The sequence below is a fragment of the Lagenorhynchus albirostris genome, chromosome 19 (genome assembly GCF_949774975.1).
Source record: "Lagenorhynchus albirostris chromosome 19, mLagAlb1.1, whole genome shotgun sequence".
Taxonomy (NCBI): Eukaryota; Metazoa; Chordata; class Mammalia; order Artiodactyla; family Delphinidae; genus Lagenorhynchus; species Lagenorhynchus albirostris.
In genome coordinates this window covers 16,321,087-16,344,099 of record NC_083113.1, presented here as the reverse complement: position 1 = coordinate 16,344,099, position 23,013 = coordinate 16,321,087, and the positions used below count along the sequence as shown (strand labels likewise).

General features: G+C 38.2%; 2 protein-coding genes across 2 annotated transcripts in view; one reads left to right on the top strand and one right to left on the bottom strand.

Moving 5' to 3' along the window:
• The window catches only part of ZNF382 (zinc finger protein 382), a 53,118-nt gene that overhangs the window by 27,214 nt on the left and 2,891 nt on the right, over nucleotides 1-23,013 (bottom strand). The gene's annotated exons all lie outside the window — the stretch shown is intronic.
• On the top strand, nucleotides 4-22,790 carry LOC132510276 (zinc finger protein 331-like). Its single transcript, XM_060132105.1, has 4 exons — nucleotides 4-119; nucleotides 11,131-11,186; nucleotides 12,647-12,770; nucleotides 22,651-22,790. Exons 2-4 carry the CDS (start codon nucleotides 11,178-11,180, stop codon nucleotides 22,788-22,790), a joined length of 273 nt encoding a protein of 90 aa, XP_059988088.1. The 5' UTR covers nucleotides 4-119; nucleotides 11,131-11,177.

Genomic DNA, 23,013 nt, shown 5'->3' with positions numbered 1-23,013 from the left:
AGTGTCGGCGTCCGCACTTTTCCGGGTTGGACTCCGTTTCTCACAGGCCTTGGGGGGATTCATAAACTTCGGTCTCTGGTTCTTTTTCCGCTAGCCTTGTGGTCATCGATTTCCGTGCGGTGAGTTGAGGTGACCCGGGTCTGGGTGAGGGAGGAGCTCACTGCAGGAGTCCCGGAGTTTCCCAGACACGGATGCGGCAGGTGGAGGCAGGAGCCTCGGGCCTTTGTGAGTCAGCTGCTGAAGAAGGTGATTGTGGGTGGGCATGTGTGATTGTGTGACTGCATCAGTGTAAGATACACACATATGAGTGTATGTGTGTATCATAAAGGGCGATAGCGAGCAAGCGAGAGCGTGTGTGTGAGTATGGGGTCGGGGTTGTGTGCGTGGTGGGAAGGCTCTGACTGGCCCAGATCAGCTTCCTAGGACTGAGAGGGGGCGGGGCCTTATTAATGACTGTGATCGGCGGCGACTGTGAGGTGTTACACTGTGACCAAGTGATCCTGTGACTATTGTGACCGACTAGCGACAGATCAAAACTGGCCTAGTGTGACTTTTTTTACTTTTAGGAGGGTGGTTTCATTTTTGCAGTTCTAGCATTGAGGAATCAGTGGACAAGATCCCTGTGTGACTCAGCCTGTGCCTGTCAAAGGCTGCGAGCCCCTTGTTAACCACAGAGGTCCCCAGTTCTAAAGCATGGCCCCGGTTGCCTTCATCATTGCACCCTGTGTCTATTGTCTAGCCTAGTGCTTAATACACAGGCATGCAGTACATTGTTACCTGTTTGGGAGCTAATTGTCAATTCCATGGTTTCTTGGAATTTGTTGCACTGGGCTTTCTTTCACTGCCTCTATGTTTTCACCTGTTATAGCCACACTGCGCAGAAATGCTAGCTGCACAAAAATGGCTAGCATTCTAGGTCTCAAATATTCAAAGGGAAGTTGAATATTTGAGACCTAGAATGAAGGTTCCAACTAAAAAAATCAGAGTTCCGTGTTTATTACAGGGATTTTAGAGCTGGAATTGCCCTCGAGGCAGGGTCCTGGGAAGACATGATATTAAGGCACCAAAAGTAGGAGTCCTTCCTCCAAAGAGTCCTCTTGGAAGCTCTGTGGGGGCAAGCTGCATATTGCAGATCTACAGCATTTTCATAGCTTTGTTGACAGGAAACTGCTGTGAACACAGAAACTGATTCTGCTCCTAGGCTTCAGTCAACCTGACTTTTTTTTAATGATACAGGTCAAGAGTATTCCAGTCTTTCTCTTACTTCCATTGGGTGTATTTAACATGGATGATGGAGGCTTGCTAGTGATGAAGAATGTGTTCTTATTTAGCCTGTCTTGGTATGAAAGGCCTAGTATGTCATGATCCCCTTTTCCTTCCAAGTTTTGCCGTATCCCAAAAGAAGGGCCATGAAAGGAGAAGTGTTGCAGCTGCACATCTCAAAGCCAAGCTAGAGGTCATATTTTTTTAACATCTTTATTGGAGTACAGTTGCTTTACAATGTTGTGTTAGTTTCTACTGTATAACCAAGTGAATCAGCTATATGTATACATATATCCCCATATCCCCTCCCTCTTCCATCTCCCTCCCACCCTCCCTATCCCACCCCTCTAGGTGGTCACAAAGCACCGAGCTGATCTCCCTGTGCTACGCAGCTGCTTTCCACTAGCTACCTATTTTACATTTGGTAGTGTATATATGTGAATTCTCTCTCACTTTGTCCCAGATTACCCTTCCCCCTCCCCATGTCCTCAAGTCCATTCTCTATGTCTGCGTCTATTCCTGTCCCGCCCCTGGGTTCATCAGAACCATTTTTTAAGATTTCATATATATGTGTTAGCATACAGTATTTGTTTTTCTCTTTCTGACTTACTTCACAATGTATGACAGACTCTAGGTCCATCCACCTCACTACAAATAACTCAGTTTCATTTCTTTTTATGGCTGAGTAATATTCCATTGTATATATGTGCCACATCTTCTTTAGCCATTCATCTGTCAATAGACACTTAGGTTGCTTCCATGTCCTGGCTATTGTAAATAGAGCTGCAATGAACACTGGGGTACATGACTCTTTTTAAATTATGGTTTTCTCAGTGTATATGCCCAGTAGTGGGATTGCTGGGTCATATGGTAGTTTTATTTTTAGTTTTTTAAGGAACCTCCATACTGTTCTCCATAGTGGCTGTATCAATTTACATTCCCACCAACAGTGCAAGAGGGCTCCCTTTTCCTAGAAGTCATTTTGAGGTTTTTGTTTCATGGAATGAATTTTTGTTTCTCAGGATATAGAATAACTTCATCTTAAATGCCCTGCCAAATAGTGACTAATCCATTTACCTGGCCAAGCCTTCTATTCCCAGTTAATGATAGTACCATTAGGATGGATCCCCTTCTTTCCCAGTTCCTTATCAAATGCCCTTCCTACAGTTAATTTTTGTATAACCACTTGGCAACACTTTCCCCTTGTGCTGTTTTTGTCTAAGCAGTCCCATGACACAGAAACAGTCCTCCTTTACATGGTGATTTGTTAATGCTTAGGTAGAATTACACATTAGATACTTCAGATTTTCTTCAAAGACATGAGTGGGAAAATGGCAAGGTAGGATAAGGTTTGATTGATTTCAGTAACAGTCTTCAGTAAAAACGGTCTTCTGTTTTGGAGACCTTTAAGAATATTATTAGGGGTATGTACAGAGGCATCTCTTTCAAGAAGGGCAGAAATTTTTTCCCAAGGAATTAGGAGATTTATGTGGTACCAACCAGTTATTGAATAAGATTAGGCAGCATCAGTTTTTTTCAAGTCACATAATTGTGTAGACTGAGTCAGCAATGTATAATGGTCTCTGAGTCTTGAGCAGAGGTCAGCAAACCATGACCCTGCAGGCCAAATCCAGCTTGTAGCCAATTTTTTTTATGGCCTGTGAACTAAGACTGGTTTTAACATTTTTCTACAATTGACAGCATATCAAAAGGAGAACAATATTTCATGATGTGAAAATTATATGAAATTCAAATTTCAGTATTCATAAATAAAGTTTTGAATTTTGTCAAAAACTTCTATGGAAATTTGTTTTCTCTCTTGTTATATTAGCACCTGCATAATATCCTTGATTTTCTCTTTTGCCCACAAAGCCCAACATATTTATACCTGGTCCTTTACAGAAAAATTAACTGACCCCTAATCTAGAGTATCTGGATTAAAATCTTGGTCTTGTAAGTATTGGTGAATTTGGGCAATATATTCAGTGTCTTTCTGTTCCAGAGTTTATTGTTTGTAAAACACAAATAATAGTACCAATTTCAAACAGTTTTTATGAGAATTAGGAGAGTTAATATTAACAGCAGTAGAACAGTGGCTAGCAATAATAAGTGCTTAAATTAAAACCTGTTATTCGGGGACTTCCCTGGTGGCAGAGTGGTTAAGAATCCGCCTGCCAGTGCAGGGGACATGGGTTCGAGCCCTGGTCTGTGAAGATCCCGCATGCCACGGAGCAGCTAAGCCCGTGTGCCACAACTACTGAGCCTGCATTCTAGAGCCCGCGAGCCACAACTACTGAAGCCTGTGCACCTAGAGCCTGTGCTCTGCAACAGGAGAAGCCACCGCAATGAGAAGCCTGTGCACCGCAACAAAGAGTAACCCCTGCTCGTCACAACTAGAGAAAAGCCCGTGCACAGCAACAAAGACCCAGTGCAGCCAAAAATAAAAGAAATACATAAATGCATAAATTTATAGAAAAAAAGGGAAAAGAAACCTAAAAACCTGTTACTGGGACTTCCCTGGTGGTCCAGTGGGTAAGACTCTGCGCTCCCAATGCAGTGGACCCAGGTTCAATCCCTTGTCGGGGAACTAGATCCTCCATGCCGCAACTAAAGAGTTCACATGCTGCAACTAAGAAGTATGTGTGCCGCAACTAAGACCCCACACAGCCAAAATAAATAAATAAGTTAAAAATATTAAAATTAAAAAGAACCCAGTTGTTATTATGTGGATATCCTAAGTCATCCCACATTCATGAATGAGGAGCAATGAAAATATAAAGTTAATTGTAATGGGCATTTTTAAGAAAACAAGGTATATGCTTAGATGGTCTATAACAGGTATCCTTCACCTTAAATGATTTGCCCTGGAATTGTATACCAAATTATTGTATATTTATTTTATTAATGTATATTTTTCTTGGGGAAAAAGTCTATAATTTGGAGACTGTCAAAGGTGTACAGGAAACCAAACAGGGTTTGAATCACTGACCTGGAACCAATAATTTACACCTGGAAGTGAACTTTAAGAGGAGTTTGTCCCAAAATAATTTCCTGTATCATGTAAATATAAGGTTAATCACATTACATTCAAGTGATTAATATTATATAGATACAAAAAGAGATTCTAGCTATGAAAAATACAAAGTGTAATGCTATGCAGTATTCATGTTTATGAACAAAATTACTCAAATTGCTAAATTATAAATCAGTTTAATTATTATAATGGCATTTCTTACCAATTTTTCAAGGATTGTATCCAATATGGTACATTAACTGGTCGTTCAGTAGAGAAAGGCAATGATAAAGCCACATTTATTAATCCTCTACTATGAACCAAATATTGAAAGTGTCACTTACCTGAATTTTGCACATTCACAGGTGAATCTTTTTTTTTTTAGGACTGAAGATTTTAATTTTTATTTTATATTGGAGCATAGTTGATTAACAATGTTGTGTTAGTTTCAGGTGTACAGCAAAGTGATTCAGTTATACATATACATGTATCTATTCTTTTTCAAATTATTTTCCCATTTAGGTTATTACAGAATACTGAGCAGCATTCACAGGTGAATCTTAACATAGAAAGTGTCTCACTATGTTTATGAAATACAGTAAGAGAAGATACAATACTTGGTAGGTTTATTTATTTTAGTCACACTGGTTTTTTAGTGCTTTTACCTGTCATTTTGCCAGTCTGTTTGCTCACAGTTTTCATAAGAAGTAGAAGATACCCCTCCCTACAACGCTTTTTAGAAAAATGCATTATATGGAAATAGGTGTTAATTCCTGATGATCAAAATGAATGTAGTCTTGTTGAAAAAAATTAGTAATCCAAATTGCACTTATAAAATCAAAAGTACTTATAATTTAGCATCTAGAAATAATCACTATTAACATTTTGGTGTACATTCTAAATTTTTCCTTATGCTTATGTTTATATGATTTTGGTTTTTTCAGGGAAAAAAGTCACGTGAATTAATCATTTAAATGAATAAAGACCTCTCTAGCTCTTAGTTTGAAAAAGGAATTCAACCCAATCAATGGTTTGTTATACTTCCTCGTATGTAGTGTCAAATGACAAAAACTAAAACAATTTGGCAACGAGTTTGATATCTTTAATTCAAGGGAAACAATCCATGGATTGGGGGAGTACAGTGCCTCACAAGCAGTAGAGCACTCTCCCAAGGGGTTTTGGGCAAGAGAGAATTTTATAGACTGTTAGAAGAGGCAACAGGGAAATGGCATAATTGGTTAGGAAGTCAGGGATTTTCTTATAAGGCTAGCTGGTCCAGTTTTCTAGGGTAAGGTAAGCTAGCCAAAGCTGAGTTGGAAGATTGTGATTGGTGTAACGTTAGATTTCCTTAATAGGTGTTTCCTGTAAATGTAAGCTGACTTAAGTTTACATTTGTGATGTGGGCTGGACCACTGGGGTGGCCCCCATTGTGTGGATCCTGATACACAAATTAACTTTATCAGTGGGGATAAGGAAGTAACAATGACCTCCAACTGATTTGACAGACCTTTTGCAATTTTACAGATAAAAATTTATGCATAATTCCAGGGGAACAAATTATCAAGTAAAGCTACTCAATTAAGTATTTAATTTTCTTTTTTTGCATAGTTACTTTCAGAAAATAGCGCTAATATCTCAAGACCAAATATCTTAGGAGACTCCATTATATAAATTATGCTGACAAGGATGAGTTTATAATTTCAGATAACAGAATTAGATGTTAGTAGTTATAAATATGCATAGTTATAAATAACCCAGCATAAAAGCCTGGGTTAGGCAGCGAACAAGATTGATTTTTTGTTAGTATTTTCAATTTGTTACTTAAGTGGGTCAGATTCTCTTAGCTAGCTTTATGAGGCAGAATGGTGTCTACCTGTAGCTGCTGTCCTCTTCTTTCTCCCATTCTTTGTGAGTAATGTTGCTGGTGAAAACAAATTATATTTGTAAGCTGTGCTCTGCAATATATTAACATTATAAGGAAGAGCAGGCCTAAGAAGCTCGAATTTCACTTTCAGAAAAAATGGTAAGCAAAGAAGAGAATTTCCTTTAATGGTAATTACAGGATATGAAATAGTCTCTTCGTCATCAATAAAAAATAGATAATATTTTGTTGGTTTTTTTATTTTCACTTAATCCTGACAACTCTTTGAGGTACTAGGTACTATTGTTTTTCTCACTTTATTGATAAGGAAATCTAGGCAGTACAGATAAGATACTTATGAACACACACAATAACTTTTAGAGCTAAGGTTGACATTCTGAAAGTTTAACCACAGAGCTTGTTCTTATTTACAACTGCACATAATCTCTCGATAAGTTTTTAACCTGCCTGTCTTACTTATTAATTCATTACAAATGTCTTTCCTCAACATTTACTATGAATTAGAGTAATTACCTTTAAAAACTAACGTACATATTAATAATAGCTACTAATAATTTTTTTTTGGCTGCCCCATGTGGCTTGTGGGATCTCAGTTCCCTGACCGGGGATTGAACCCAGACCCCAGCAGTGAAAGTGCCAAATCCTAACCACTAGACCACCAGGGAACTCCCATCAATAATTTATTTAACCTCTTTTCTACCCTGAGATATTTATGATTATCAAAACTGTGATGAATATCCTTAAGATATATCTTCATCTACTTTTATATGTTTCCTGCTCACAATATGCCAGAACTTATTCTAGTACTTGACGGGACACCAGCACTAAAAAGAGGTAAGTTGCTCATTATTAAGCAAAGGTCAAATATATGTGGGAATAAATATAAGGTAGACTGTGATAAAGGCTCTTAAGTCAGATGACACATGTTGGGAATGCATATGGAAGAGACATTCTGATGACAGCATTCTTAGGTTATGACCAGTTATACTGGAAGACATAAAAGCTCTGGGGAGGTAAATAGGTTTTATTCAAGAAAATTTTCGTGAGATTAGATGTAAAAATGAGACTAACAGAACAAGATTAAACAGGTGTTTGGTTGTCATCAGGGCTAAAAGGAATGAATTAGAAGTGAATTAAACCCATACATCAGGAAGACATGAAGGCAGCATTTAGAACATCAAAACTTATGAGACTTCTCTCAGGGACCTTTAACCGTTCTTTTCTAGGCAAAACTCCAACTTCCTTTGCCATATGTAAAAATCAAAGTGTTAAATCAGGTGTTGGGAGCAGAAAGAAACAAAAGCCATTCAGAGTTGGCATCTATTTATCCTGAGCATCTTCTCAAAGTTCAGGGAAGACTGTTTAAGACTACTTCTTAATTTAAGAGTGGCCATGTATTAATATAAATATGCACTTTAAAAGTCTTTAAAAAGAAAGCTATTCTTCAAAAATATATTAATATTAATACATGGCCACTCTTAAGAAGTAGTTTTAAATAAAAAAATCACAGACAGCATAGAGAAGCAATGCTAACATAAGGTTTCATAACTTTCCAGATATTTTTCTTTCTGTTTATATATATACATTTTACAGGCAAAATGACATTATATTTATGTATTTATTTTTAAAAAACTATTGAATATGTTTTGAATATTTTCATACTTTTTCCAACCTTTATTGAGATATGATTGAACATGTTAACTACAAATTTTTTTATAACCATGCACTTAATGACCACCTTAGTAGTCATGAATGGATGTTCTATAATTTATTTTAAACCAATCAGTTATTGCTAAAGCTGAATCTTACCCGGGCATTTGCTTCTACTTGCTCTGCAGCTCCCATGTCTTGGCCAACTTTACCTCCCCATCTAGGACCCTCTGGGAATATTTGTGTCATTTCAAGTGTAGACATGTTCTGCAGTGTCACATTGGCTCCTGCTGGGTGGAATGCAGATGACAGTAGCTTGCTCAGGTATATTTATTCAGGGGAATAATATAGGAACTGAACAGTTTACCCTTTTATCTGGGTCTCACTGAATACAAATATCTATGTACCTCCCCAATCAAAATCTACTTGTTTTGAACTTCACATAATGATAGATCTTTTTTAAAAATAATTAATTAATTTATATTTTTGGCTGTGTTGGGTCTTCGTTGCTGCACACGGGCTTTCTCTAGTTGCGGCAAACGGGGGCTACTCTTCGTTGCAATGCGCGGGCTTTTCATTGCAGTGGCTTCTCGTTGCAGAGCACGGGCTAGGCACACAGGATTCAGTAGTTGCAGCACACAGGCTCAGTAGTTGTGGCTCACAGGCTCTAGAGTGCAGGCTCAGTAATTGTGGTGCACAGGCTTAGCTGCTCCGCGGCATGTGGGATCTTCCCGGGCCAGGGCTCGAACCCACGTCCCTTGCATTGGCAGGAGGATTCTTAACCACTGCACCACCAGGGAAGCCCAAAGATAGATCTTTTTTTTCCCAACATCTTTGTGTGATTCATCCATGTTGCTGCATATAGCAGGCACCTTTTCTTTTGCTATGTATTCCATTATAGGATGTTGTACAGATTATTTTTCTGTTATTCCGTTGTTGGAAATTTGAGTTGTTTCTAATTTTTCTTGAAGAGATACTACTGCTATGAACATTATTGTACATGTGTTTTGTGGACTTAAGCATTCATTTCTGCTGTGGAGATGCACAGGGAAAGGACTGCTGGGTTATGTAATACATCTATGTTTAGTTTTGTAGACACCAATGAACATATTTCCAGTATGCTATGCTCTAACAGCCACTGCATGAGAGTTCTAGTTGTAATAAGTTAAGCATAATACTGCAATCTTTATGATAACCACTAAGAATAATGTATGACAGTATAAATTAATGGGGAAAACTAGAATAATAAAAGTATTTGACTAATACAACAGAAGGTAAGAATGGTGGAATAGAAGAACAAAGAAACAGAGGGGACACATAAAAGCAAACGTTGGTGTACCCAACATTATTAGTAATTAAATTTCATGAAAGTGGATTAAACACTCCAATAAAAAGAAAATTGTTGAACAAAATCAACCATATGCTTTTAGCAGCTGACACATATTAAGTATAATGACAGAAAACGAAATCTGAAAGAGGTATAATACGAATACTAAAGGAAAATTGGTGTCTATTAAGATCAGGAAAAAAAAGGACTTATGAGAGATAAAGGGGACGTTTCATAATGATAAAAGTTTAAACCTAAAAAGAAGATATAGTGATCATAAATTTGAATATACCTAATAACAGCTTCAGGATATACAAATCAAAGATTAACAAAAATAGGGGCTTCCCTGGTGGCACAGTGTTTGAGAGTCCGCCTGCCAATGCAGGGGATGCGGGCTCGTGGCCCGGTCCAGGAAGATCCCACATGCCGCAGAGTGGCTGGGCCCATGAGCCATGGCCGCTGAGCCTGCGCGTCCGGAGCCTGTGCTCCGCAGCGGGAGAGGCCACAACAGTGAGAGGCCTGTGTACCACACACACAAAAAAAAAGAAATAAAGAAATGGGAAGTGCTAAGCTGTTGGATTCTGGGACTTGTGTTGGCTTGGGGGTAGGACTCCATGTGAGCCAATGTTGTTTTGCAATGGCACTGTTTTCTGTTTTTGTGTGTGGGGTGATCAGGTATTCCCAGTTTCTACCTAAAAAACCATCCCCAAATTAGTGGCTTAGAACAATGATATCATTTGTTTTAATCATTAATTTGTTCATTGGGCAGAACTTTGTGGAGACAGCTAGTCTCTGCTCTACTTGGCTTCAGCTGGGGTGGTTTTAAGATTGGGGACTGGAATCATCGGAAGGCTTGCTCACTTACGTATTTGGCGGTTGATGCTGGCAGTCAGCTGGAACCTCAGCTGGACTGTGGTTGGAATATCTAGCTGTGGCTTTCTTGTGTAGCTGCTTGGATTCCTCACAGCAAAATGGGTGGGTTTCAGGGTGAGCGTCTTGAGAGTGAGTTAGTAGGAAGCTCTATTGCCTTTCCAAATCTAGCCATGGAAAATAGACAGTGTCATTTCCACTGCACTCTATTCATCAAGAGAATCACAAAGGCCTGTTCTGTTTCAAAGGAAGGGAAATAAACTCCACTTTAAAAAAAATTAATTTATTTTTGGGTGCTTTGGGTGTTCGTTGCTGCATGTGGTCTTTCTCTAGTTGCAGTGAGTGGGCGCTACTCTTTGTTGCGGTGCACAGGCTTCTCATTGCGGTGGCTTCTCTTGTGGAGCATGGGCTCTAGGGTGCCCGAGGTTCAGTAGTTGTGGCTCGTGGGCTCTACAGCACAGGCTCAGTAATTGTGGTGCACGGGCTTAGTTGCTCCACGGCATGTGGGATCTTCCTGGACCAGGGCTCAAACCCGTGTCCACTGCATTGGCAGACAGATTCTTAACCCCCGTGCCACCAGGGAAGCCCCTAAACCCCACTTCTTGATGACGTAGGTGAATGGCAAAATTCTGGAAGGACATGCAGGACCTGAAATATTGTTGTGGGCCTTACTGGAATTTACAGTATGTGTCAATCTCTGAGGCCAAAGATGAGGTTTAGGTGTGGATGGTGTCTTCCCTTTGCAGCCCTGCAAAGTAGAATAGCGGGAGGAGTATCTGCTCGAGATGTGCCCAATCTCAGGCCCAGGCCAGTATTAGCAGAGTGGAGGACGAGCCAGAACCCTCCTGCTGAAGTGTCTGGATCCTACTTTCAGACAGGAGGACCTCTGCTTGATATCTGTGCCTGTTTACTGGATTCTCTGTGTGTGGACTGTTTAGATTTGTCCAGAACCCATCTTACCTGTTATTTTCTATGTATGTTGATAAGGTACTGTTTACAGGCAGGAAGAGAAAAGAAAAAAGCACATATTAATGTGTATCATTTGGGGAGATGAGAAGTAAATCTGGTGTCAGAGCAACTTTTCTTTTCCCAGTTCTCACCTCTGTAGTCTCTGTGCTTCTCCAGGAGGGAAACCCTGAAGAGTACTGACAGGTTCTCAACCATTTTAAACAATGGCTTTGGTAAGTTTCTGTTTCTCCCTAGTTCTTGAACATAGTTATATATTAGATCATGTGAACATTTCTTTATTTAGAAATGTCCTGTGTAACAGAGATCTCTAAGAAGCTGTCCCCAGTTCCTCCCATACCAGTGAAGTATGATGCCAACCAGCCCAGGGTCCTCCTGATGGGTCTCCCTGTTCTTCCATTAATGTGTAGCATCTCCTATAAGTTCAGCCTTATTTCAAGAAGAATTATGGAGTAAAATTAAATCGCTTGAGGAGGAGGTACTTCACCATCCAAAGAATGGTGGAGAGATGATTAAGAGAAGTTGGTCCCATTTGATTACTCATGGAAAAACTTAGAAATTCTTTGCATTTTCTAGGAAAATATATGATTGGCAGTTGATTGGCCCCAGTGTTGGTATGTGTTGAGATTACATGTTTTATGAGGCTTTTAGGATTGGGTAGGAGTAAAATTGGGACTTGCATACAGAGATATCAGGGATCTACCTTGGGAATCAGTCATGGAAAGCTGATTATCAGGAGGAAGATTTATTGTGTACTTGAAAAGTTTGTGCTGGTTTAAGATGATTTTCTATGTGATTATGGACCATTCTGTGTTTTATATCCACTAACTCAGGATCAAGGAAAGTATTCAGTGAGGGATGGTGGCTCAGCTAGATTTAAAAGAAGTAGCTAACTACAGACTCCCATCAGTAGAAAAGATGTTAGAGATTTTTTTCCCCACCCTAAACTTGGTAGTATAAAAGAATAATTAAGAGTGATATATCTACTAGATTAACTGTAGCTGTTAAAAAATTTACTAAATACTTTGGCATAAGAAAGTTTAGTGCTTATTACATATTTTTAAATAATGGTCTTACACCCAAACCGAAACAAGTTAGAGAACAATTTAGTGTGAAATATGAAACCATTAAAAAAAATGACAACTAGAAAAAAAATGGTATATAACATAATGATGAATCTGAGGCTTGAAGAAATTCTTTAATTTTATGCAAACTATTATCTCTCTATCTATATAGAGATTTAATACTATGTTGGAAAAGAAATTCCATGAATTATATTTTCTTAGTCTATAATGAAAAAAGAAGATGTAAAAATTAATTTATTAATAACTTATGAGGTAGGCATATGGCATGCAGTATGCTCATATTCACTATTTCAGTTAATTGGTAAATTGTGATTCTTTTATTCATTTCTAGCCATGTTTCTAGACATGTTTTTATAATTGAGGAATCACATAATAGGCATGAACTAAATCAACCAGATTACTTAAAAATATGTGTATAATCTGTTTCTGAAACACTGATTTCCTTAACTTCTCTTACCATAGACTTCCAGCCACAGCCTATTTGCTTGCTATATAGCACCCTTCTTGGATTTCAAACCTTTATCTACTCTCTTTCTATTTTGAAAACATTTCTTGAATTTCACCAGTAATGCATGGGTTTGTGCTTTTAGGAATGGGGAACGTTCAGGAAAGCGGCCCTAGAGTTCACTCAGGAGGAGTGGAATATCTGGGGTTCTGCTCTGAGGGAACTGTACTGGGATGTGATGATGGAAAACAGCAACTTAGTCTTACTGGGTAAGCTGTCTGCCTCAAATAATTTAAATATTCTCTCTGGAATATCAAGGCTATCTTTTAAGAAACTAGGTGATTTTTTTCACCCTGTTTTCAAAGGAATGGGTTAAGCTTTGTTGTGTTGCAGATGACACCTCACCATTCTTGACGTTCATTCTTCATGATAGTCATACTTTTCTTAGTCCCTTCATATAATTTCTACCTTCTTTGATACCCAGGGAGCTAGATGTGATTTGTGGGACCCTTAAGACATATCTATTGACAAAGAAACCAGGTGTTATATTGTGTTTGAACTCAGAATTGGTAAAGATGCTGTACATTATTTTCTGACCCACCTTTAGAACAGACAAAAAAAATCCTGATTTGTACTGATTTTCAAAGTAATCTCTACAGTTTACATGGTGATGCATTGAGTCAAAAAATATTTTTTTTACAAGTTTATTAATTAATTTATTTTTAGCTATGTTGGGTCTTCGTTTCTGTGCGAGGGCTTTCTCTAGTTGTGGCAAGCGGGGACCACTCTTCATCGCGGTGCGCAGGTCTCTCAGTATTGTGGCCTCTCTCGTTGCGGAGCACAGGCTCCAGACGCGCAGGCTCAGTAGTTGTGGCTCATGGGCTTAGTCGCTCCGCGGCATGCGGGACCTTCCCAGACCAGGGCTCGAACCCGTGTCCCCTGCATTGGCAGGTGGACTCTTAACCACAGCGCCACCAGGGAAGCCCTCAAAAAATATTTTAAATGAAGTGAACATATTCATTTCTTATAACAAAATTATTTTATTTGACCTACATTGTCATTGAAAATGACAATCCATGAACTTTGCATTTATCAGCATTTGTTTAGCATTCTAGAAAGAACCTGTGAATGTTTCAGAAATCTCCACTTTTCCTCTTAGCAAATAACAAACAAAAATATAGTAATCATAGCCAACATAGTTCTCATTGAATTAACTGTTATACTATATTGCCTTTTAATACAGAGAGCCAGTATAGGTTTAAATAAGACCTTTCTTACCTCTCTCATCTCTCTATTCTTTGTGATTCTTTCATCACCCTAAGGTGACTGTTCTCTTAATCCCTCTACCCTTCTCTGAAGTCCTCACCAATATTATTTTTGCTTACAGGTAATTAGAAATTTAATTCTCAAAGTGTTTTATAGAATTGGTTTTAATTCTTATTAATATTTTTATACATTATTTCATATTTATTTCTTATAGGCAGTGTGACCACCATATTCGAGCAAGGGAAGAAGCTGGGAGGGTTGCCAGGAAGACAGAGAGCTCAGCTGAGTGAGGGCTGATCAGGCAGGGAACTTTAATTACAACTGTTAGGGCTTTTTAAAAAATTTTTCACTTTTCAATTGTTTGCTGTTACTATATAAAATTAGTTAATTATTACATAATAACTTTGTATGCAGCAACTTTTCTAATTTACTTATAAGTGCTAGTTCTTGATTTACAGATTCTTTAGGATTTTGTAAACAAACAATTGCCATCTACAAATAGGGTTTTCTTCTTCTTTGCCAGTGTTTATATCTTCATTCATTTTTATTGCCTTAATGTACTTGCTAGGACTTCCAATACAGTGTTGAATAGAAGTAGTGAAAGTAGACATTGTTGCCATTTTTTGGTCATAGGAGGATAATGTTTAATATTTCATCATTACACATAGGTGGAGGTTTTGTAGAGATGCTCTATCAAATTTGGCAAGTTCTCTAGTCCTAGCTTGCTGCGAGTTTTTATCATGAAGGGATATTATATTTTGTAAGATACTTTTTCTGAATCTACTGAAGCAATGTCTTTACTCCTTTATTCAACTAATATGATGAATTAAATTGATTTTTGATTGTTAACTCAATCTTATATATGTGGGTCATGTTGTATTTCCTTATATATATTTCCATATTAAATTTGTGTGAAATAATAGAAAAATATGTTGATCTCTGCCCCCAGTTCCTAGTATAGAACTCCTAAAACCCTTGTATTTGCCTAAGTCATAAGAGTACTAGGAGCATCTTTTGTTCTAATATTTGGTCTTTGACTCTGGTTCCTGACAGATTTCCTAAATCCCTTGGAATTTCCTAGGTAATAGGAGAGTGTCTTTTGTTCTGAGAAGGTAACTCTTGGTGGATCCCTGGATGGTAGCTGGTCACCAGAAATATCAAGCCATGATTAGAAGCTTGGAATTTTCAGCCCCACCCATCATGGGTAGGGGAGAGGAGCTGGAGATTAAGCTAATGATTGATTATGCCTACATGATAAAGCCTCCATAAAAATCCCCAAAGTATGGGATTCTGAGAGTTTCCAGGTCAGTGAACATAGTCACATACCGGGAAGGTGGTGTGGCCCAACACGGGGACAAAAACTCCGTGGCTTGGGACCCTTCCAGGCCTCCTTCTATGTACCCCGTCATCTGGCTGTTCGTCTGTATCCTTTATGATATATTTTGTTATATAAAAAACTGGCAAACGTAAGTGTTTCTGAGTTCTGTGAGTTCTAGGAAATGCTCATACCCAATGAAGAACCCCGATTTATAGCCAGTTGGTCAAAAGTACAGGTGACAACCTGGGGCTTTTGACTGGCATCTGAAATGGGGTGGGGGAGTAAGGAAGACAGTCTTTTGGGACTGTGCCCTTAACCTGTGGGATCTGATGCTATCTCTAGGTAGATGGCATCAGAATTGAGTTAAATTTTAGGACACCCAGCTGATGTTAAAAAAAACCCATACTTTTTGTGACCAGAAGTAAAGTGTGATAGCAGTGTAAGACTAAAGGAGAAACACAGGAGGAATGTGTTTTTCCTACCCAATTTGCTAACACTTTCTTAAGAAATTTTGCACAAAGCTTTTAGTATGTCATTTTCTCTCAAGTTTTGGTATTAGTGTAGTACTGGCCTCATAAAATAAGATGTGAACTATTTCCTCCTCTCTTCTAGAAAAGTTTGTATGAGTTTGGTATTATTTCTTGAATGTCTGGTAGCATCCTCTAGTAAAATTAGCTAGGCCTGGAGTTTTCTTTGTTTATGATAACAAATTCACTTTCTTTAATAGGTATTAGGCTATTCAGATATTCTATTTCATCTTGTATCTGTCTTATACTGTTATATTTTTCAGTAATTTTGTCCATTTCATCTGAGTTGTCAAATTTGTTGCAATGAAGTGGTTCATAATAATTCCCTTGTTAGACTTCTACTATTTATATGTTCCTTTGCAATAAGTTCTTTTTCATTCCTGATATTGGTGACTTGTCTTTGCAGTTTTTTATTTTTAACAATTCTAGGTAAGGTTTAATCAATTTTGTTGCTTTTTCCAAAGAAATCACTTTTGTTTTGGCTAATTGTATGTCTATTTTCTATTTAGTTTATTTCTTCTCTTTTTCCTTCTAGGTACTGAGGGTTTACTTTGCTTTTCTTTTTCTAGTTTCTTAAAGTGGAACCTCTGGTTACTGATTTTAGACCCTTCTTCTCTTCTAATATAACATTTAAAGCCAGAAATTCCCTACTTTAACTCCATTCCACAAATTTTTATATATTGTATTTTTATCAGTCAGTTCAAAATATTTTCTTATTTCCATTTTGATTTCCTCTTTAACCCATGGATTATATAGAAGTGTGTTGCTTAACTTCCAAACATTTGTGTGTTTTCTAGCTAGTTCATTGTTATTGATTTTCAATCTAGTCCTATTTGATCAGAGAATACACTGTGTATGATTCTGATCCTTTGAAATTCATTGACACTTTTTGTATGGCCCAATATATAGTCTACATTGGTGAATATGCCGTGTGCACTTGAAAGGAATATGTATTCGATGGATGTTGGGTGAATTATTGTACAAATATTAATTTGTCCAAGTTGGTTGATAGTTCATATCATTTACATCTTCATGATTTTTTTGTCTTGTATTTTTTTCAATTGCTGAGATATTAAAATCAGGGCCAGGACTACAGTAATGCTGAATTGAGTAAAGCACCTGGGGTGCAAAATTTAAGGAGGCACTCATTCTTAGGGTCATGCAAGTGCAGTGTTGTTTGATGTTGTGTTTTTAGGTGTGTACACATATACTATAATAATTCTTGCTAATGTATGGACTCTTCTATCATGAAATGTCCCTCTTTATCACTGGTGTAGTTTATCTGAAAACAGTATAGCCACTCTACTAGTTATACAAACTGTATCTATATAAACACAACAGACTATAATTTTTACCTTGAATACTTATATGTAGTTTAAAGAAGTTAAAATAACAGGGTTATTACATTTATCCAGAGAGTTACCATTTATGCTCTCTTCCTTTGTTCCTGAAGATCCCATTTCCCCACTGGTAGCATTGTGTTTTAGCCTGAAGAGCTTCCTTTTAGCATTTCTTGTAATGCAGGTCTGTCGGTAACAAACTGTTAGTTTTCTCTTATCTAAAATTATCTTTATTTTTCGTTCATTCATTTTTTTTTAATGATTTGGAATACTGTGATTTTTAATTTTTATTTATTTATTTATTATATTTGGCTGTGTTGGGTCTTCGTTTCTGTGCAAGGGCTTTCTCTAGTTGTGGCAAGCGGGGGCCACTCTTCATCACGGTGCATGGGCCTCTCACTATCGCGGCCTCTATTGTTGCGGAGCACAGGCTCCAGACGCGCAGGCTCAGTAGTTGTGGCTCACGGGCCTAGTTGCTCCGCGGCATGTGGGATCTTCCCAGACCAGGGCTCGAACCCGTGTCCCCTGCATTAGCAGGCAGATTCTCAACCACTGCACCACCAGGGAAGCCCCTTTGTTCATTCTTGAATATATTTTCTCTGAATATAGAATTCTGCCTTGTTAAGATTTAAACACTTTTTAAAATTGTGTAGTGGACACTGACACCTCTAATTCCAATCCAATTTAACAAGGTTTATTACAGACCTCTTCATTTACATGTTTGTACCTATCTTCTCTGACTATGAGAATCATGGTTCCAGATATCTTCAGTATATTTAGTTATTACCCAGTTACTCTGCATGTATCCAGGCTGTCATCCATGCAGACCACAAACTCTGCCTGAGTTTCTCTGTACATGTCAACACATGGGCCTAGACCCTGATTCTCTCCCCAGTTGTGGTCAAGAAGATTGAGCTCCTTCATGGGCTCCATTTTCCACCACTCTGACAGAAGATATGTGAACTCTTTCTCTTTTTATACCTTTATTTTGAATTTTTTTTTTGGAAAAAAAATCTCATAGAGGCTGTTGGCAAGCAAGCCCTGATACTAAGATCCACCACTCTTGTGGCAGGCATAAACACCAAGTGAATCAATCTCCTTATCCCAGAACTGAAAACTCTTATGGTAGACTATTGAGCCCCTGGCTCCTTATATATTCTTTACTTTGAAAATTTGTATTTTTTAAAATTTTATTTGTCTTAAGATATAATCTGTGGTTTTATTGTTTTTCTTTATTGCTTGTTTGTCTTCACTTCTGGTAAACTTTCATTTGTAATTTATTCTTGAATTTGTTTCTGAGTTTTCCTAACATATACTATTAGTTTATTTATTGTAATATTTTCTGTGTTTATTCTTATGTAGTAAAGAATTAACCTTACACAAAGAGAGGTCTTGCCTTTGCCTTTGGCTCCTGGGAGGTGATCACTAAACCCTTGGAATATCCTGCTTGATAGTGTCTTTGTTTACCTGAGGGTAAAAACCGGAGTCTAATAATGTGATTTAGGTTGGAGTTTTGAGTCATGCAGTATTAGTGCAAACTCTGGAGGGGGCTGGAAACTAAGGTCAGCCATGCAGGCAGTCAACCATGTCTATATGACTGAGCCCCAGTAGAAACTCTGGACACCAAGGCTCAGGTGAGCTTCCCTGATTGGCAGTACTCCATGCTTAGTCACACACTATTGCTGAAAAAAGTTAGCATCGTCCATGATTTCACTGGGAGAGGACACCTCGAAGATTTTAGAATGCTTTAAGTCTATTCTTTCTATTGTTAGTTAGTGCTTTTTAATCTTTTGTTTTGAAACGCCATTAATTAATCATTATTACTTAGTATACACTTACTTAGACTTCCCAACCAATTTTATCTCATTCTGTCTTTCTGGGATCAATTTACTTCTTGCTAATGTGTATGTTCTAGAAATTCTCCAGTGAGTCTATGAAAGAATCCGCATTCTTTGCCTTAAATGTCTTTATTTTGCCCTATTCTTTTTTTTTTTTCGCTGTACGCGGGCCTCGCACTGTTGTGGGCTCTCCCGTTGCGGAGCACAGGCTCTGGATGCGCAGGCTCAGAGGCCATGGCTCACGGGCCCAGCCGCTCCGTGGCATGTGGGATCTTCCCGGACCAGGGCACGAACCTGTGTCCCCTGCATTGGCAGGTGGACTCTCAACCACTGCGCCACCAGGGAAGCCCCTATTTTGCCCCATTCTTGACTGCTATTTTTCCTTTATCATTTTGAAGGTAGTATTCCATTGTCTTCTGACATTTCATGTGCCTAATCATCATTCCTTTTAGGTAACATGTTTTCTTTCTTTTTCTTTCCTTCAGAAGATTTGTTATTTTGCAGTATCAGGATGTGTCTAGGTATTAGATCTACTTTCATTATCCCACTTACAACTTATTTTGATTCCTGATCGTGAAATCATGACTTTAATTATGAAAAGTTCTAAACCATTTTCTTTTTTGATGCCTCCCCTCCTTTCTCTATTTCCCTCCTTTTATGACATCAGATGTGTATTGAACCTTTTCATTTCCTTCTATATCTCTTATAGTTTCCCTTCTATATTTCACATTTCATCTCTGTGCTGCCTTCTAGGTGATTCCCTCAGATACATGTTTAAGTCTAATAATTTACTTTTCAGTAGTGTTAATTTTTTAAGTTCTCAGGTTTTTGTTTTTTTTACTTTGATTTTTATTTCTGGATATTCTCTTTACTCTTTTAATATCTGCAGATTCTTTTTATGTATTGTGCTTTTGTTGACTTTTCAATTTTAAACATTTATTTCATATTTTTTAATGTTTTCATATTATACGCAGTTCTTGTAGGTACCAACTTTCTCCCCCCCCGCCCAGTTTTACTGACGTAATTGACATATAACATCATATAAGCTTAAGGTGCACAGCATGATCACCTGACACATGTATATATTGTGAAATGATCACAATAAGTTTAGTTAATACCTGTCACCTCACATAGTTACAAAATAATTTTCTTCCTTCTGATGAGAACTTTTAGGATTAGCAACTTTCATATATGCTATTCAGCATTGTTAACTATAGTCACATTGTTGTATATCTCCAGTACTTACTTGTTTGTGCCTTTTGACCATCTTCACCCAATTCCCCTACCCACCACCAACTTTATTTCTTTACCTGATGACTCTCCTGTGATGGCTTTTTCCTTTTTGATTTATTTTTTTTAATTTTTTGATTTAAAAAATTTCCTTCCTTTTTATTTAATTATTTATTTTGGCTGTGTTGGGTCTTAGTTGCCACACATGGGATCTTTTGTTGTGGTGGGCGGGCTCTTCGTTGTGGTGTGCGGGCTCCAGCGCATGCAGGCTCAGTAGTTGCAGCGTGTGGGCTCTCTAGTTGTGGCACATGGGATCCAGAGCATGTGGGCTCTGTAGTTGAGGCACACAGGCTCTGTAGTTGTGGTGTGCGGGCTCAGTAGTTGTGGCGTGCCGGCTTAGCTGCCACATGCAGGTTTAGTTTCCCCAAGGCATGTGGGATCTTAGTTCCCTGACCAGGGATCGAACCTGTATCCTCTGCATTGGAAGGCAGATTCTCAACCACTGGACCACCAGGGAAGTCCCTTCTTGTTGATTTATAGTTTTTGTTTTTCAGCTCATTTCAGTGGAGGAAGAGGTTGTTGTTTATTTCAACTTAATCTCATGTGCCCTGAGTTAAAAGAATTTCTAAAGCAGTGCTGTTACATTTACTTCCTGCCAAGTTGTAAGCATTTCAGTAGAATTCAACCAGGTTCTCCATGTAGGACTTTTTTTAATTAAAAATTAAATTTCTTTAATAGATACGGAGAGATTCTATTTTTCTATTTCTTCTTGAGTTAGTTTTGGGAAGTTGTGCTTTTCAAGCAATAATAGCATTTTATCTGTGTTGTCTAATTTATTGGCATCAACTTGTTCATAACATTCCCTTATTTTTTTGCTATCTGTGGGGTCTGTAGTGATATCTCCATTTTCATTTCTGACATGGGTAATTTGTGTTTTTTCTTTTATTATTATTATTATTTTTTTTTTTTTTTTTGAGGGATGCAGGCCTCTCACCACTGTGGCCTCTTCCGGACGCGCAGGCTCAGCGGCCATGGCTCACGGGCCCAGCCACTCCGCGGCATGTGGGATCTTCCCGGACTGGGGCATGAACCCATGTCCCCTGCATCGGCAGGTGGACTCTCAACCACTGTGCCACCAAGGAAGCCCTATTAACTATTCTTAATATGGATTTATAAATTTTAAAACTCTTTCCATATAAAAACTTTTGGTTTTATTCATTTTCTCTATTGTCTGCTTTCTACTTCATTGATTTCTACCTATTTTTATTTCTTCTACTTATTTTGGATTTTGTTTTTTGGGTTTTTTCTAGTTTTTTTCAGCCTTTATTCATTTTTAAAAAGTGTGGTAAAACACACATAACATACAATTTACCATCTTAACCATTTTAAAGTGTATAGATCAATACTGTTAAGTATATTTACATTGTTATGCAACCAGGCTCTAGAACTTTTCATCTTGCAAAACTGAAACTGTATCCTTTAAACAATAACTCTCCATTTCCTCTTCCCCAGCCCCTGGCAAACACCATCCTGCTATCTGTTTCTATATGTCTGACTACTCTAGATACTTCATATAAGTGGAGTAATACCGTATTTTTATTTTTTGCCCCCAACCCCCTAAAAAAGTCTCAGAGATTGCAAGCTCACTCATCTCTTTGGGCCAGTGAGTAGTATTTTTCTAGAAATATTTTATAGGACTAAGCAGGGTCTTAGTTCCAGCTCTCTGCCCCCTGTTCCTGTGTAGAAATTAGAACCCCAGACCCCAGTTAGTACTCTAAAGCATTATATATGGGATCAAAGATCTCTATGAGGTGTCAGCTCAAAGTTACCTTTATATTTACTGTTGTGATTCATCTCTTTGTTTCTGGATGCAGAATTTTCCTTTTCTTTTCTTTTGAACTTGACCATTTTAAAGACATTCTGTCATAGTTTAGATGGCATTTCTCTGTGTTTATAGGGGGAGTAGGGTCAGGTATCCACTTGTTATGCCTCTCTTTAAAAAAAATTTCTGGGACTTCCCTGGTGGCACAGTGGTTAAGAATCCACCTGCCAATGCAGGGGACATGGGTTTGATCCCCGGTCCAGGAAGATCCCACATGCCGTGGAGCAACTAAGCCCGTGTGCCACAACAACTGAAGCCTGTGCACCTAGAGCCCATGCTCTGCAACAAGAGAAGCCACTGCAATGAGAAGCCCGTGCACTGCAACTAAGAGTAGTCCCCACTCACTGCAACTAGAGAAAGCCTGTGCGCATCAACAAAGACCCAACGCAGCCAAAAATAAATTTAAAAAATAAATAATTTTTAAAATTTCTACTATACTTTGTTCTTGCCTCTTACCTAGAGGAGAGAAAAAAAATGGAATGATTTCCTCATTTTTAAAAAAATGTAAGGGAGGCATGTAGAAGAAAAAAGAATGGGTAGTATTGGATTAATGACCAAAGGAAGGCTTAGGGCAGCTTTTCTAATTTTACTGAGGTTCAAGGCCTGCTCTATTCCTAGGCTCCTGTCACCAAGGACCTGCTTCTCTTGACCTTTCTCTTCTCCAGTGCTTTAGTGTGTATAGAAAGTAGGCTTTTATATCTGCTCTTTCAACCATAGATTACTTCCATGCCTTTGGTGCTTGTTACAGAATGGAGACGTGTAAATGGGACAAAGCACTCCTGGGATATGACTATGAGGGAGAGATGGAGAAATATGATCCATAAGGGTGAGCTGGAGATGGAAGAAAGGACACAGTGTAACACGGGGACCTCCCTTCTTGCCATATAGTAATATTATAATCTATTGATTTTACGTCTATGTTTACTCACTAGAAAACCAAGGTCTGTGGACATAATAAAGTCTTCTTGTATGGGCTCTCCTAAGCACTCAATACTTAGACATCAAATCACTGTCTAGACAAGAAAGGTTCATTCAAGGAATATATGCTTATTTAATTCAAGAGAATGTATTTCCATTTGTGGGCATGAGAAAGGAGATGCTGAGCGAAACA